Below are 18,442 nucleotides of genomic sequence, written 5' to 3' on the forward strand. Positions count from 1 at the left end.
GGAGATTCCCCTCCCTTCATATCCAGCTCCTCACAATGAGGAGAGTGTTGGGCTTCCTACCACGGAACTCTACCTGGACCTTGCTAGAGGCTCCATCTGTATCAGTCTGTGGCAGTAGGTGTGTGATGGATCTGCTGGGAGAGACAAGGGGCTCTTGCTTCATCCCCTCACCCTGGTGTTTCCAGGATTCTCTGAGCGGGGTGGGGGTGGGACTCTGTTGACTATCATCCACTAGAGCTTCCATTTGATTGAAAGTGTGAGTGGGGCAGCAGGTACTGAGTGCTGGACTCTTGCTCTTTCAGGGGCCGGTGACCTTCGAGGAGGTGGCTGTGTATTTCACCAGGGAAGAGGGGGCTCTGCTGGACCCCACTCAGAGAGCCCTCTACTGGGATGTCATGCAGGAGAACTATGAGAATGTGACCTCGCTGGGTAAGGAGTCCTGTCCCCTCGGTTCTTGGAAGGGGAAATGAAGAGAGATGGTTCATGCCATCCCCCAATGCCATCCCTACTCTGCCCTGTCTCTCCATCACCCCAATATGCCAGTGACACACACACTGCCACAGACCCTCCCCTGCTGCAGAACACTTTGGGAACAGCGCACAGGAGCCGTATCGCACAGTGTCAAATATCTCCTGTTTGCTCAAGTAAAACTGGGGCTTAGGTCCAGCATAACGTAAGAACATAAGAATGTCCGTATTGGGTCAGAGCAAAGGTCCACCTGGCCCAGTATCCTGTCCACTGACAGTGGCCAACTCCAGGTGCCTTGGAGTGAGTGAACCCAACAGGCAATCACCAAGTGATCTCTCCCCTGCCATCCATCACGCCCCTCTGACAAACAGAGGCTAGGGACACCATTCCTTACCCGTCCTGGCTAATAGCTATTAATGGAGTTAATCTCCATGAATTTATCCAGTTCTCTTTTAAACCCTGTTATAGTCCTAGCCTTCACAACCTCCTCAGGCAAGGAGTTCTACAGGTTGACTGTGTGTTGTGTGAAGAAATACTTCCTTTTGTTTGTTCTAAACCTGCTGCCTATTAATTTCATTTGGTGATTCCTAGTTCTTGTGTTATGAGGCGTAAATAACACTTATTCACTTTCTCCACGACAGTCATGACATATAGACCTCTCTCATATCCCCCCTTTGTCTCTTTTCCAAGCTGAAAAGTCCCAGTCTTTTAATCTCACCTCATACAGAAGTTGTTCCATATTTTTGTCCTTTTCTGAACATTTTCTAATTCCAATATATCTTCTTTGAGATGGGGAGACCACAGCTGCATGCAGTATTCAAGATGTGGGCGTACCATGGGTTCATAGAGAAGTGATATGATATTTTCTGTCTTCTTATCTATCCCTGTCTTAATGATTCCCAACTTTTTGTTTGCTTTTTGACAGCCACTGCACGTTGAGTGGATGTGTTCAGAGAACTATCCACAGTGACTCCGAAATCTCTCTTGAGTGGAAACAGATAATTTAGACCTCATCATTTGATATGTCTGGTTGGGATTATGTTTTCCAATGGGCTGCACTATGTGCTATCCTGACATCCAGTACTGCTGAGATCCTGCATTCAGTACTATCCCTGCCCTTCCTGTTCCCTTTCTCCACTGAACCCCACCAGCCCATGGTTACTGTCCCCAGCTTCCCCAGGACTCTCTCATTGTCTCTGGACCTCTCCGTCAGCAAGAAGCAGTGCTGGGGAGACTTGCCCTCTCTCTGGAGTCTTGGATTTCTGGGACATGGATTTACTTTCTCTGTGTTTTGGGAGCCTCTTTGAAATTGAGTGTCTGTGACATTAACCACAGTGCAATCTGGAGTGTTGAACAGCTGTTTCCCCTCAGTTCCCCAGGCTGGGGTGACTTTTACACTGTTTTACTGTGAGAGCAGCCACTCCTGGGCAGGTAACACACAATCTCCAGTATGTAACTCGCTCCCAGCTACACAGTATTGAGTGCTGCTAGTCAGTGACTCACGAATTACAGTACCCCACAGGGGAACCCCAGAAAATTCTCCGGTCCCAGACATCCCCCAGAAATGTGCATCTTTCCCTGTCCAGCACACTGCTGAACAACGCAAGCTCATCTGAAATCTGTCATTTCATCAGTGGAAAATGACATGCACCAGCCTTGTTATCCCAAATGGAGTTTCCAACACACTTGAATCCAACCACACTAGTTAGGTAAAACAATAAAACAAAATTGTTAACTGCCGGAAAAAAATCTTTTCAGTGACTACGGGTAATGAGGCATAAAAGTCAGAATTTTTTACAAAAGAAATGCAAGATAAAACACAAACCAACGTCTAAGTTAACCAGCTAAAATGGATTCAGAGCAAATGTTCTCTCACCACGTGCTGAGACAGGCTGGTTTTCCTTTCAGCCAGGACTCCCCCTAACCTGCCCCTGCTGCCCAAGTTCAGTTCTTCAGGAGTTGTCATGGGCAGAGGGAAAGGGGAGAGAGAGACTTTCCTCACCTCTTTTTATAATTCAGTCCTTTCTATTAGAAACAACTTCAGTTCTCAGCTGAGTGATGGTGCCAGGCAGTCTGTTGTAGATATGAGTTTCAAGTGTCCCTGTGATGGAATGTAAATGTCTTCTTCACACCTTCCCCTGCCGCAGAATGGCTGTTTGACCAGCTGTTTGCCTTGCTGTCTCTGAGGAACTGGTCTGTGGGTGTTCCCCAGAATTGTAACTTTTGTAATATCATACAGTAAAATCTCACAACTTTACATACAGTGTTGTTACACATTTTAACAGGATGATACTATTCAGTAGATTATGCAATTTCCAGTGATACATCACAAACCATTCTGTGTACAGAATTGATCATAATTTTCCAGAAGAGTGAACATAGGATTACAGACTGACACAGGGCCTGTCTGTGTGTGTTCCCAGCAGATATGTGGGTATTTCAGTCCCTCCTAAGCAGAGTGTTCTGCGTCTTCAAGGAGCTGGGCAGCTGGTTCTGGGAATTCACGGCTTTACCAAGTGTGACACTGTCTGGAATTGTGAGACACTTTATATTGTTATTACTTTATTATTAATACCAATATGATAAAATTGCAATGAATTGTGCTAGATATGCCGTGTTAGGTGTCAGGGGAAATGTTATAATTTTCCAAGTATGATCATTTTGTTTGTATCACCTTTGTAGTGTGAGATATAGATACGTAGGGTATATCTGTATTCCAGACTGTGGACTGTGTTTCTGGGTGATACCCTGTTTGATGGCCCATCCAGGGTCATCAGCTGTACAATGAATCCATGGAAAGGATCAAGGGGATACACCTATTGAGTCAGCAAGACATGCAGGGGTATGCCTGTGTACTGAGACCTCCAAGGCTTTTCCATGCCCTGTGCTGTGAAGCTTGTGTTTGGGACACAGGAAGTACAAGCCACATGGCAAAAGGAATATAAAGGGCAGCTGCATCATCTGCATTTTGTCTTCAATCCCTCTTCCTGCCTCTGGAGCAACTTCTCTACAAACCGCCATAGGCCCCGACTCTGGGGGGGCTCTGCACCCACCGGGGAGCTCAGCTGTTGGCAACTGCCAATCCCCTATTTAGCATGCTCAGCAGCCCTCAGCACCTCTTTGGCTGGCTGTGGCCAATCAGCTGTTTGGCGCCAACGCCCGCCTATCAGCTGTTTTCCCTGCAGCTGCCGTAGCTCCCAGCTCCACTGCAGGCGTGTGTGAGTCCTTTTAATTTTCAGGGCTTGGCAGCTTCTGGGCTAGGGGTGGGTGGGGAGCCTCGCGGCAGAGGGCTGGGGGGAGATGGCTGGGCAGCTTCTCGGCTTGCCCCAGGGGGTTGATGGGGGCAGTACGGGCTGGGGGGGAGTTTCTCAAGGACTGAGCCAGCCATTCTCAGCCCACCCTGGTGTCTCCCCCAGGACCTGTGCTCCCCCTCCAGCCAGGAGAAACCAGCGGTGGGCCCCCTTAGTGCTGGGCCGGGGGACAAACCAAAAGACATTGCTCCTTTAAGAAAAGCTTGCCCTGGTGTCTGATGAGTGAACTTGGCCTGAGGCCAGCTGCTCGCCCCCTCCCCATGCTCCAGCCAGCTGGGTGCACCCAGCCATGGTCACTGCAGCCCTAGCCCCAGTGCAGATGAGCAGCCCCCCTTCCCAGCCCGGACCCTGCCTGTGCCCAGACTCCTCCCATGTGGCCTCTGGGAGCTCCCAGCCCCTACGGCTCTGACCCAGGTCCCAGGGCTCTGCATCCATTCCCCCATGTGTGGGGGGGACAAGAGGGGCCAACACACCACCAGTGCTTCTAGCCGCATCCTCCCCGTGGGGTCTTCTCCATGGCCGGTTCTCAGGCCTGGGAAAGTAACGCTTGTCCCCCTCAAAGCCGTCTCCCCCTCCCCTGCCCAGATCAAGCTTGGCTGAGGGTCTTTTCCTCCCCGAGAGGAAGTTTATCCCTTCCCACGCCGACCAGCATCTGCGTCAGGAAAGATTGATTTCCTCCCTCTGGATCCATCCACCCCCCATCTCCTCTTCCCTGGGAGCTGCATTCACCCCCCTGTATCAGCTTCAAGGCCGGAGACACGGCCCTGCTTCACCTTGGGATGCCTGAGCTCGTCTTCCTTCGGGGTGCTGGGCTGCTGCAGCCCAGGGGAGGAAGCAACCCCTCCCCCTGCCTTTGGCCATGATCCCACCAGGGCTCCCCACCCACAATGTTGAAGAGTGGGTGAGGGAGTCAGCGAGTGAGCTTCAACGTGGGGGTGGGCTGCAGCCTGGGGCACTGGGAGGAGCTGGAGTGACACAGCAGCCATACAGCAGGATGAATAAATGGGCCATTTCTATGCTGGGCTGTTGAATTAAATTTCTCTCTCTGGCTCAGGGTGGGCAGTTCCTGGGCTGGCCACAGTGGGTGGGACTTGGGGAAGACAGAACTGCTTTGAGTACATGGGTGGGAGCGGGCACTAAACAGAGGCACCAGGAGGTGGGGAGCAGAAAGAGAGAGATGGGAAAAGGGACCCAGGTAGAGAACAAGAACTGAGAAACATCAGGAAGGGGTGATACCAGTTACAGACACACTTTCAATGAGGACACTGGAAGTGTATAAATATGCTGAAAATAGCCTCCCCTCAAAACTGGCAGAGCCCCCCTCCAGCACAAGAACCCTCGCCCCTACGGCAGGAAGGGGTGGAAAGGAGTGAGCGGTAGGTAGGAGGTATTTAGGGCAGGGGGTCGGTAAGGAGGCGGCATTCAGGAGAGTCTAGGGAGATGGGGCAAGAAGAAGTACAGTGGGGGCGGGGCCAGGATGGGGCACCCACCGGCAAAACCAAAAGTCAGCATCTATGCAAACTGAAGCCTTGAACAAAGGACTGGATGACCCATCCAAGCTGTGGCTGTGTTCCAAACAGACTTTCAAGCCGGCAACTTACCAATACTGCTAAGAAGCTGATATATAGATTTCTGAATGTATCTGACTCCTTTCCCATTTAACAACTTTCTTTCTGTTTCTGGTTCCTTTCTCTTTCTTATCTGAACTTTTAGTTTAGATGCTAAAGTATTGGCTGGCATCATGGTATTTTCGGTAAGATCCAAACCCATACTGACTTGGTAACGTGGCTGACCCTTTGGGGTCAAAAGAACATTTTGTTTATGTGCACAGAGTTTTTAAATAACCTCTTACTGTACCGGACCTAGGTGCTGACTGGGAGTCAGAGAAGTGCAATGCAATAAAGGGGGCTGTGTGATTTCTGTTTTCAGCTTCTCAATAACCCGTGTGGGTGATCAGAAGCACAGTTTGTGACTGGTCAGTGAGTTTAACTTCAGTGTTAACCACCAGTTTGGGGAGCATCTGCTCCCCTTTTTCAACCTGCCCTGACCCAGGCACACCAGGTCACACTAAGCACTGAAGATAAATTAATAGAATGTTTTTTATGACCAAGTCTTCAGAAATCCACTGAACTCCTTTTGTTTTCTTTTATCTGAGCAGGGTTTCCAGTTTCCCAACCTGATGTGATCTCCCAGCTGGAACAAGGGGAAGAGCCATGGATCCCAGACCTCCAGGGTTCAGAGGAAATAGAGATCCTGAGAGCTCCCTGCACAGGTGAGGAAACATTAAAGCAACTCAGAATCTGTAAGTGCCTGAAGGAAACATCAGGGATGCCCTAAAATGCCCTTGGAAGGTCTCTCAGTTCATTATTGTCCCTAGCAGGGGTCGTATCCTCAGGGTAAATATAGCTCATGGCTTCCTGTAGATCCTAGCAGACACCAGGCAGTAGCTTCCTCCCTTCCCCCATGAATTTGGATGGGATGTGGAGGCTGAATTGATCCCCTCCTCTCTCCTATTTGGGGGAAGAGTTTGGGGAAGTTCAGTTCCTGATTTTTATTTGACTTCCTTTCCGCACTTGTTTTGGTTTGGCCTTCCCCTTTCCATCCCTGTCTGAGGTTTCTGTCTCTATCACAGCAGGTGACGCAATGGTATGTGAGAAAAAAGAGCAGAATTCTCAGCAGGAAACTGTTGAGCAAGTGGATAAACACAGAGAATTATCGCAAAGATCAAAAAGAAATGTGTCGAAGAGTCATGAGCAGGGAAAATCATGCGAGACTCAGCACACACCAGAAAGAGAGCAGGGAAACCAGCCAGGAGAGAAAATGGGTAAATTTATTTCCTGTCGGGGAACTCAGAAGAGCATCAAGGAAACCACAACACAGCAGGAAATCCTCATGGGAAAGAGGGAAAATACATGCAGTGAGTGTGGGAAAAACTTCACTCGAAGATCAACCCTTTCTGTTCATCAGAGAATCCACACAGGGGAGCGGCCCTATAAATGCCATGACTGTGGAAAATGCTTCACTGTAAGATCAGCACTTTCTGATCATCAGAGAATTCACACAGGAGAGAGGCCCTATGAATGCAGTGAGTGTGGGAAGAACTTCACTCGCAGCTCAAACCTTATTGCCCATCAAAGAATCCACACAGGGGAGCGGCCCTATAAATGCTGTGAGTGTGGGAAAACCTTCTATTGCCACTCAAAGCTTATTGCCCATCAAAGAATCCACACAGAGGAGTGGCCCTATAAATGCAGTGAGTGTGGGAAATACTTCACTGAGAGCTCAGCCCTTTCTGCACATCAGAGAATCCACATGGGGAAGACGCCCTTTGAATGCCATGAGTGTGGGAAAATCTTCAGTCGCAGCTCGCACCTTATTAGACATCAGACAGTCCACACAGGGGAGAGGCCCTATGAATGCAGTGAGTGTGGGAAAACTTTCAGTTTCAGCTCACATCTTATTAGGCATCAGACAGTCCACACAGCGGAGAGCCCCTATGAATGCAGTGAGTGTGGGAAAACCTTCAATCGCAGCTTGCACCTTATTAGGCATCAGAGATTCCACACAGGGGAGAGCCCCTTTGAATGCAGTGAGTGTGGGAAAACCTTCAGTTGCAGCTGGAACCTTATTAGGCATCAGAAAATCCACACAAGTGAGAGAACCTATGAAAGCAGTGAGTGTGGGAAAACCTTAGGGCCCAAAGAAATTTTGTCCAACTCCACTTCCTAGTTCAGTGTGTCTCATTACCGTTCCAGAGGATACCAGGGTTAGATTGAGAACAATCATCCTTCACCGTTTGGATGCAAAGAGAGAGTGCTTCATAGGACAGTCCTTCCCTGTGGATCCCAAACTGGCTGCCTGAGTGGGTAACAAGGACTTTCAGGCTGTAGAAATGATGGTAACCAATGAGGCAACAAATGTGTCAAGCTCCAATTTCAGACTTCTGGATACTCGCATGTTGAGTCCTGATTCTAAGGTTTTGTGTCTGACGCTCTGGCTACACAATAAAGCTGATGTTGGTGCAGCTGTAGCACTGCTATTACAGAGGCTCTCCACCAATGGGAGAAATCTCTTCCCTAGGACTTTATTAGTCCAGCCCCCACAAGTGGCGGTGGCTATGTTGGCAGGCAAAGCTCTCCTGCTGATGTAGTGTTATTTCACTACAGCCAGAGGGGGGCAGGCAGGTGTAAGGAAGAGGGGGGGGACGGATACTAGATCTACAGGTCATGCTGGTAGTACTGTGTCCCTACCGAGTTGGGTGAAAAGAGTGAGAGGAGCCCAACAGCAAAAATTAGGATGTTTGTTCACCAATGCAAGAAGCTTAGGTAATAAAATGGAGGAACTGGAGCTCTTGGTCCGAGAATTGAAGCCGGATATCGTAGGAATAACCGAAACATGGTGGAACGGTAGCCATGACTGGAGTACAGGTATGGAAGGGTATGTGCTGTTTAGGAAAGACCGATGCAAAGGTAAAGGGGGGGGAGTAGCATTGTATATCAATAATGAGGTGAAATGTAATGAAATAACTAGCAATGCAATGGATAATACTGAGTCTGTCTGGGCAATGGTCACATTGGGAAGAAAACTACTAGAGCCTCACCCGGGATAGTGATTGGGGTGTGCTATAGACCGCCGGGATCTACCTAGAGACGGATAGAGAGCTCTTTAATGTTTTTAAGGAGGTAAACACTAATAGGAACTGCTTGATCATGGGGGATTTTAACTTCCCGGATATAGATTGGGAAACAAATGCTAGTAACAATAATAGGGCTCAGCTTTTCCTAGACGTGATAGCTGATGAATTCCGTCATCAAGTGATTGCTGAACCGACGAGGGGGGATGCCATTTTAGATCTGGTTTTGGTGAGCAACGAGGACCTTGTTGAGGAAATAGTTGTAGGGGACAACCTTGGCTCGAGTGATCATGAGCTAATTCGTTTCAAAATAAATGAGAGGATAATCAATAGTGCATCTGAGACTAGGGTTTATGATTTCAAAAGGGCTAACTTTACTAAACTAAGGCGACTAGTTAGGGAAGTAGACTGGCCTAACATATTTAGGGATATAAGGGCAGATGACGCCTGGGGTTACTTCAGGTTGAAGTTGCAGGAGATGTCAGAGGCATGTATCCCAAGAAAGGGAAAACGGCTCGTAGGTAGCAGTTTTAGACCGAGCTGGATGAGCAAGCGTCTCAGAGGGGTCATTAAGAAAAAACAGAAAGCGTACAAGGACTGGAAAATGGGAGGGATCAGCAAAGAAACCTACCTTATTGAGGTCAGAGGGTGTAGGAAGCAGTGAGAAAGGCAAAACGACGGGTGGAGATGGACTTAGCGAAGGGATTAAAACCAATAGCAAAAGGTTTTTTAGCCATATAAATAGGAAGAAAACCAAGAAAGAAGAAGTGGGACCGCTTAAAACTTTGAACGGAGTGGAGATTAGGGATAATCTTGGAATGGCACAATATCTGAACGAATATTTTGCCTCGGTCTTCAATGAGGCTAATGAAGGGCTAAGGAATAGTGATACAGGGACCGATGGGAATGAGGATATGGGGGTAGACATTATGGAATCGGAGGTGAAAGCCAAACTTGAACAGCTTAACGGAAGTAAATCGGGGCCCGGATAATCTTCATCCTAGAATATTAAGGAACTAGCGAGTGATATTGCTAGCCCGTTAGCAATGATTTTTAATAAATCTCTAAATTCGGGGATTGTACCGTTGGACTGGAGATTAGCTAATGTAGTTCCTATATTCAAGAAGGGGAAAAAAAGTGACCCGGGTAACTACAGGCCTGTTAGTTTAACATCTGTAGTATTCAAAGTCATGGAAAATATTTTAAAAGAGCTATTGGTGACGGATCATTAGGACGATGGCAACTGGGATAGTTTACAGCATGGATTTACGAAAGGTAGATCATGCCAAACCAACCTGATCTCCTTCTTTGAGAAAGTAACAGATTTTATAGACAAGGGAAATGCAGTGGATCTAATATATCTAGATTTCAGTAAGGCGTTTGATACGGTACCGCATGAGGAATTACTGGTTAAATTGGAAAGGATGGGGATTGAAATGAAAATCCAGAGGTGGATAAGGAGCTGGTTAAAGGAGACTGCAGAGGGTAGTATTGAAGGGGGAACTGTCAGGTTGGAGGGGGGTCACTAGTGGAGTTCCTCAAGGTTCGGTTTTGGGTCCAATTTTATTCAATCTATTTATTGCTGACCTGGGAACCAAGAGTAGGAGTGGGCTGATAAAGTTTGCGGACGACACCAAGTTGGGAGGTATTGCCAATTCGGAAAAGGATCGGGATATCCTCCAGGGAGATTTGGATGACCTTGTAAGCTGGAGTATTAGTAACAGGATGAAATTCAATAGTGAGAAGTGTAAGGTTATGCATTTAGGGATGACTAACAAGAATTTTAGTTATAAGCTAGGGACGCACCAGTTGCAAGTAACGGAGGAGGAGAAGGACCTAGGAGTCCTGGTTGATCGTAGGATGACCATGAGCAGGCAATGTGATGTGGCCGTTAAGAAAGCAAATGCGGTATTGGGATGCATTAGGCGAGGTATTTCTAGTAGGGATAAGGAAGTGCTAGTCCCGTTATATAAGGCATTGGTGAGACCTCATTTGGAGTATTGTGTGCAGTTCTGGTCTCCCATGTTTAAGAAGGATGAATTCAAACTGGAACAGGTACAAAGAAGGGCCACTAGAATGGTCCGAGGAATGGAAGGCCTGTCATATGAAAGGAGACTTGAGGAGCTCGGTTTGTTTTCCTTAACCAAAAGAAGGATAAGAGGAGATATGATTACACTCTTTAAATATATCAGAGGGATAAATACCAGGGAAGGAGAGGAATTATTTCAGCTCAGTGCTAATGTGGACACGAGGACAAACGGATATAAATTGTCAGTTAGGAAATTTAGGCTAGAAATTAGACGAAGGTTTCTAACTATCAGGGGAGTGCAATACTGGAACAGCCTACAGTGGGGGCGAAGGACCTCCATGACTTTAAGACTAAGCTAGATAAGTTTATGGAGGAGATGGTATGATAGGATACCGGGCTTAGTCAATAGGTTAATTAAGTGCCACACTGGTAAATAGTATAATGGGTCAATGATATGTTATTCTTAACCTTTTTCCAGAGGGTATGGCTGGAGAGTCTTGCCCGCATGCTCGGGGTTCAGCTGACCGCCATATTTGGGGTCGGGAAGGAATTTTCCTCCAGGGTAGATTGGCTGTGGCCCTGGAGGTTTTTCGCCTTCCTCCGAAGCATGGGGCAGGGGTCGCTTGCTAATGGAGTGGGGAGATCGGCTAATGTGGCCTGCATCTTGCAGGAGGTCAGACTAGATGATCATATTGGTCCCTTCTGATCTATGATTCTATGATTCTATGATTCACAGGGGAGGAGGGTTTTGTAACTACATTTCTCACCAGTGTGTATTTTTCACACCCCTGAGAAATATAGTTACACCAATAAATGTCTTTAGTGTAGACTAGACCTTAGTTTTCTCTTGTTTTATGTATTTACATCACTTCTCTTTGAAAGATTAAAAAATGTGACAAGAGAGTTATTTTCCCCCATGATGCAAACATTCCCATATAGGAAACCCCTTCCACCAACACACATGGCAAAAGAGCCAGAGATATATGAACTCACATGTAGTGTAAAGAATCCTGTGGCACCTTATAGACTAACAGACATTTTGCAGCATGAGCTTTCGTGGGTGAATACCCACTTCTTCGGATGCCGAAGAAGTGGGTATTCACTGCAACTCATGCTAAAACGTCTGTTAGTCTATAAGGTGCCACAGGATTCTTTGCTGCTTCTACAGAACCAGACTAACACGGCTACCCCTCTGATACATGTAGTGTAAGGAGTTCTGGTAGAAAACCTCCCTCCAAAGGCTGGGATGGGAGAATGTGTGTGAGAAAGAGTGTATGAGAATATTGGCCCAGTATAGATTTAATTTTTTTGTATTTCAGATAGAACGTATTTTGCTTAGCTTCAAAGTTAATTTCTATTAAAAGGAAAACTACTCGAGGAGACAAGTTGTATAACTTTTTACCCACTTAGCCTGTAAGGGTCACTGAGTTCCCCACGTCTCTAATTTGCAAAGGAAAGGCCTGACATCTGTCATAGGATGTGTCTAACAGGTAGGAAAGCTGCAATCGTCAACCATCAATATCAAGGAAAAGGCTGGACTCCACTGCCTTTCATGTCTAAAAGCTGGCTAGAGGCTGATCTACAATGAAAAGCTATGTTGACATAGCCACATCTCTCAGGGGTGTGAAAAATCTACTCCACAGAGAAGTAGTTAATGTGAGCCCCACTGTAGACAGGCTTGGGTTGGGTTGTCAGAAGAATACTTCCAGTGTTTGAAGTGTAGACATAGCCTTAGGGCTGGTCTACAGTATGTGGTTATTTTGGAATTAGCTGAGTTAATTCAAAATAAAACTGATTCCGTCTATATGCCCAAATCTTTTTTTTTTTTTAATTTAAAGGGCTCTTTAATCCGGTTTCTGTACTCCACCTCAGCAAGTGGAGTAGTGCTAAAATCGAGATTGCAGTTCCGAATTAGAGGTACTGTGGACACAATTTGACATTATTGGCATCCGGGAGCTATCCCAGAATGCTTCCTTGTGACCACTCTGGACAACACTCTCAACTCCGATGTACTTGCCAGGTAGGCAGTAAAAGCCCCGGGAACTTTTGAATTTCATTTCTTGTTTGGCCACTGTGGTGAGCTCATCAGCACAGGTGACCATCTGGACAATCCACCATCACAGGCGACCATGCAGAGTCCATCATCATGAGAGCCCACGCAGTCCTGGATTCACAGATGAGCTCCAGCATGGTCTGAACGGGAGGTACTGGATCTCATCGCATGTTGGGGAGACTAATCTCTTATGGGAGAACTACGTTCCAAAAAAAGAAACACAAATACACCTCTACCCTGATATAACGCTGACCTCGGGAGCCAAAAAATCTTACTGTGTTATTGGTGAAAGCGCATTATATTGAACTTGCTTTGATCCACCGGAGTGCGCAGCCCCCCCACCCCACCCCACCCCCGTTATATCCGAATTCATGTTATATTGGGTTGCATTATATTGGGTAGAGGTATATGTTCGCTAAATTCTCCAGGGTCATGAGGGAAAGAGGCTACTCCAGGGACACAGAGCAGTGTCATGTAAAAATCAAGGAGCTCAAGCAAGCGTATCAAAAAGCCAGGGAGGCGAATGGGCTCTCTGGGTCACAGCCCCATACATGCTGCTTCTACCATGAACTGCATGCAGTTATGGGGGGTGATGCCACCACTACCCCACCACTGTCCATGGACGCGTGCAAGTTGGGAGTGTTGTACTCAAAGTACTATACAGGATCTTTTCAGGGGGATTAAGGCAAAACGCCACATTTATTAGTAATACAGGTATCAATTAATACTCTGATATGCATATGAGATATCTCACAGTCATGCATTCACACACACACACAGACACAAACACACTCCGTCTTGCTGTTGTTACCAACTAGTTGCTCCCCTTAACTGCACTGGCAAGGTGAGTTAGATGGGGGAGGGATGGAGCCGGGCTTCTGCCGATCCGGATCGATGCTCCGATGGTGACAAGACGAGACCCGGGGTCCTTCTGCAAGACACCTCACATTTATAGCAGCTTCCCTCTTATGCAAATCTAGACCAGATTCAAAATCTGGATCTGTGTCCATTGGTCTTTGTGCTGCTTTTCTCTGGGTGTTGTCCCAGTGCTGCTCAAAAGAGGGTGTTTTCTAAAGAAGGTGCTGGCTTCTAATCCCTGCGGCCGTCAATATGTCTGTGCTTCTTTGTTGGGCCCACTTGACAAGCTGTATTGTCCTTTGCTGTGGCTCCCATTCCCTCTGCAACTGTTGTAGCTGTCTGGAGGTGGGTGTCTTCCAAGCCTCACTCATTCACACCTCATTCAGTCAATAGGGCAATTGATTACAGAGTGGGGGGAAGATCTTATTCTACTTCTAGCAAAAAGACACATGTTTCTTTTACTTTAACTATACTATGCTTAGGGGCTATAACATTTGATACAAAGTTTTCTACCAATTTTCTATATAGGGATCTAATACAAAGTTGTATGAAAACAGAGAGGCACAATGCCAAGTCATATGAAATACAAAATAACATCATGCAAGATGCAATGTCATAAAGATACTTAATACAAAATAACACAATGCAACGTCATAAAGATTTATAGAGATCGTTAATACAGAGATTTCTCTACAGGAGTTGCAGGAGAATGACTTTTTGGAGGATGAAGAGGAGAAGGAGGAGGACAGTGCACAAGCGACAAGTGGGGAATCCATTTTCCCCCATCAAGGTTCCCTCCCCACTCTGAACTTTAGGGTACAGATGTGGGGACCTGAATGAAAGACCCCCTAAGTTTATTTACCAGCTTAGGTTAACAGTAAGGTGCCACCACCAAGTGTATTCCAAATCTTAGGGGAGAGCCACTTGGAACTCTGCCTTTCCCCAAATATCTCCCAAGTCCCTAACCTGTCCTTTCCTGGACAGCCTTGAGACTAATCCCCCCCGCAAGTCCCTACACCCCTTTTCCTGGGTAGGCTTGAGAGTATACCCTCACCAATTAGTCCTGGCAAACCTGGTGGCTGAACTTGGTGACTTTGTCCTCACCCATAACTATTTCACATTTGGGGACAATGTATACCTTCATGTCAGCGGCACTGCTATGGGTACTCGCTTGGCCCCACAGTATGCCAACATTTTTATGGGTGACTTAGAACAACGCTTCCTCAGCTCTTGTCCCGTAATGCCCCATCTCTACTTGCTCTGCACTGATGACATCTTCATCATCTGGACCCATGGAAGAGAAGCCCTTGAGGAATTCCACCAGGATTTCAACAATTTCCATCCCACCATCAACCTCAGCCTGGACCAATCCACACAAGAGCAGTATCAACAGGAAAGGGAAGCTGAGAGACTCTATGCACTGCAGCTTGCTGTGAATGGAGAGCTGGCTGCTAGAAGGGGGTGGCAGCGTGAATGGGGAACAAGTGTGCCCAAGGAGTAGAAAGCTTTGGCTCAGATAGCACCCTCAGAAGACTTCCCCAGACTGGTTTAGGGATGCCGGTGTGACCTCTCTTGGCAGCCCCCAAAGAAGGAACTGGGTGGACTAAATGGACAGTGCCCCTCTCTATCTGAAGCCTAGCAAGGGAGGTATGTGAATCCCACCAGAAGTTAAAATGGTAAGTAAGGGAGGGGAGGCTCTACTAGAGGGCCTGAGCAGCTTCAGATACAGTACAGGAGGATTTCCACTTCTGAGCCATGAAAATAGAAATTGACTTTTCCTTTCCAGATTTATCTAATATTCAGAAAGAGAATCTAGCACCTGCCTTCCAGATTTGAACACCCTCACAATTCAGGAGTGCTCAAGCTCAATTTGGGCAGCTGTTACTTCCCTTGGGGGAGGGATAGCTCAGTGGTTTGAGCATTGGCCTGTTAAATCCAGGGTTGTGAGTTCAATCCTTGAGGCAGCAACTTAGGGATCTGGGGTGAAAAATTGGTCCTGCTAGTGAAGGCGGGGGGCTGGACTCAATGATCTTTCAAGGTCCCTTCCAGTTCTAGGAGATTGGTATATCTCCAATTATTACCTTTATTTCTCCCAAATCAAATATGCTGATCCACTGTCATTTGCTGTAGAAAAAGTAGAATACAATTGAGCAACAAATGCTGGGGTGTTTCCAGTGCTAACTATGGCTGGAATTGCTATTTTCAACAGCCATTGCCATTTTTTAAAAAATTTTGTTTGTTTAAAAGGAAGACAGTGATATTGCACTAGCAAATTCCCCATAGAAACAAAGAATGGAACAAAAGAATAATAAAGGCACCTCAACTTTTCCTCATTTAGGTAGAACAGTCTTATAAGATGGATCCAGCTATCTTCCAATCACACAAGCTGAAAATTGTTCCACTTTACTGCAGTTCTGTAACCATGCGGGAACCAGTCCTGTCTGTGTCTGTGCACATCCAAAATCCCTGCTGAATGCAGAAGTGCCCTGCTTTTGTGACCATCCCACCTGATATGTTCAGCCCTTGTGAGCGAAGCAGATTCACATTTAGTAAATGGGTGGGAAGCGTCTCAGAAAGTGTTAGGTGCTGTAGAAGGTGTTGCTTATTCACTAGGTGATGTGAGACCTTCCTGTTACACTAGTAAACCAGTGCTGCATAGAATGCACTTTGCTCCTGGAGTCTAGAATGGGCCCTTTGCTTCTATACACAGCCCATTAAAGACAATGAAAAGACTCCCACTCACTTCAACAGGCTTTGGACAGACCTGGTTATACACGGGGTAACTCCACTGCCTGCACAGGGTCCTGGTCCCACGGCGGAGGGGGGCTTGTGAGCTTGTTGCAGAGCTGCTGCTCAGGGACGGGAACCTCCTGGCACCCCAGCCTCCAAAATCACTCAGGCTGCACTTTCTGCACGACTAGGTGCTGGCTGAGGGGGCGTGGGGTGGTGGCCTCTGCTGCAGGTGATGGGCATCTCAGGTACTTAAAGCCATGGCCTAGAGGAGGGAAGTGCCTAACTCCAGAGTCTGCAGCTGCCTAGGGCCAGGGCTGAGGATTTAGAGTCCCTAGTGCTGCCGTTGCAAGGTTCAAGCATGCTCAGCCCTGGCATTGCCACCCCTCCTGTGGCTAGTAGCTGCAGCTGGCTAAGGCTGGCCTCTGGCAATTGGCCCCATGGCTGTAGCCAGAGAAGCTACAAGTGGCTCTGTGACTACTGGGGCCATTAAGGTAGAGCAGCTAAAGACACTGGAGTTAACCTCAAGGAACAGAGGTCACCAGCAGGACAGGAATGTCAAGGGGAGCAGGGAAAGAGGGAGCAGGTCAGGCTTGCAGAGGGAGCTTCTAGCTGGGTGGGAGCATGTCCAAAATAGAAAGGAAACAAGCCTGGGGAGAGGTGGTGGTGACCAGGTAGCAGACTAGCATGTAGACGGGAACAGAGGGAGAAAGGCTGGTGTCTTCGGATTCCCAAGGGCTGTCCTGACTTTGGGGAGATGGTGTTTGCAGGTGGCTGGCTCACATGGCAGGATGGGGGCTGAGGGAGGGATCTGTCAGAACTGAGCAGGTATCTGCTGGCTGTGGAACTCTGAGCTGAGACTAGGACCACATGCCGTGACTGGTGACATGGGGGGTGCTGGAGACATGGCTAGAGAGGGTCTGAATGAGGAAGGAGATAAATCTGGGGAGTTTCCTTGGTCACTGTGAAAGTTCTACTCACTGTGGACACTGGTAAACCCACATGGCTGTACAGCTCAATGAGAAAACCCGGGGGCTGAGGGAGCTGTGTATGGCAATGCATATAGCCATGTAGGGGTGTGATCAAAATGAAAAATGTCTCTGAGGTTCAGTACCAGATATACTATGGCACCAATGGCACTGCCCCACCAGGCCCACACTTGGAGCCCACAGTGACTACATAGGGGCCCACAAATACGTTTGGTGCCGGGGCCCACAAAAGGCTAACCCGGCCCTGACTGCCCGAGCACTATTTCAGCCCCACATTTTTGGGTGGACCTCCCACAGTGGGAGCTGCAGAGCACTCCTCCATGACACGCACACACACACACACCTCCTGGTGTTGGGAGGGGAACAGGAGAAAGGACAAAAGAAGCCAGAGATGAAGAGAAAGGAGGGAGGGAGGGATGGAGGAAGAGGTGAAACAAAAAGGACAAACCCTAATGTCTCCAGTGATTCTAAGGGACAAAATCTCAGGTGTGGAATAAAATTCTGCCTCCTTAAGCTCATGTGATGATAGTAGACACTCTACTAGCTGCTCGGCTCCACTCACCCAGTGGCTGCACAAACTGCTCCACTCTGCTCTGCCCACTGCTCTGCTCCATGGTATTGCTTCAGGCTCCCCCACTCATTAGCACAGTACTCAGTGCTCTCAGCTCAACAAGTCCAGCTCTTCAGTGATTTCAGCTCTTCAGTGATTTCAGCTCTTCAGTGATTTCAGCTCATAGCAGGGGAGCCCCAGTGCCAGTGAATTCAGCTCAGTAACCTTTATCTAGATTCTTAAGGGAATCAAAAATTAACTCTGACATTCCACAGTGGAGAGAGACATAGGTGGAACTAGTGCTTCTGGCTCACACAAGGAGCTTATACCACCAAGTACAGATATCTATCCCCAGCCTCTCTCTTTTTAATGGGTTTTGGAACCCATGTCCCTTGTCTAGCAAGTGCTTTTTAGTTGATAGTGAAACCCTTTATCATAAGACAATTTTGTAGTTCCTCAAAACATAGTGGTGGTAGTAGACACTCTACCTGACTCTCTTGTATAATTTAATTACCAAACTTCTATCAAATGTGACTGCACAGAGCTGCACATACAGTTACATACAGTTACAGTCAGTGAAAGTGAGCAACAGTCCCCAGAACTCACTGCCAGGAGCCTTAAAATATCTGCCAGTGGCACAGGTACTTTTTAAATACCGAGATGTGCAGTGGCACATCTTTCATGGGAACCGGCCGGCGTGTGCATGGCCAACGTATGCAGAGCAAAGGTTGCCCACAGGCGCTGTGTCAGGCTTTGGCACCGCGTGAAACACAATGGACCACTTTCTGGTGGCTGTTTTTTTTTCCCCGACAGGTGTGGGG

The 18,442-nt window shown here is 47.5% G+C and overlaps 1 protein-coding gene across 1 annotated transcript in view; it reads left to right on the forward strand.

Annotated features, from left to right (window-relative positions):
• Positions 1-5,520: 5,520 nt before the first annotated feature.
• The window catches only part of LOC120375613 (zinc finger protein 850-like), a gene marked incomplete at its 3' end in the record, with an annotated part of 68,861 nt that continues 55,939 nt past the window's right edge, over positions 5,521-18,442 (forward strand). Inside the window, exons 1-2 of the mRNA XM_039496348.1 lie at positions 5,521-5,532; positions 6,747-7,431. Of these exons, the coding sequence (XP_039352282.1) occupies positions 5,521-5,532; positions 6,747-7,431 (697 nt within the window). The remainder of the gene's footprint in view (positions 5,533-6,746; positions 7,432-18,442) is intronic.

This window comes from Mauremys reevesii, linkage group 12 (genome assembly GCF_016161935.1).
Source record: "Mauremys reevesii isolate NIE-2019 linkage group 12, ASM1616193v1, whole genome shotgun sequence".
Taxonomy (NCBI): domain Eukaryota; kingdom Metazoa; phylum Chordata; order Testudines; family Geoemydidae; genus Mauremys; species Mauremys reevesii.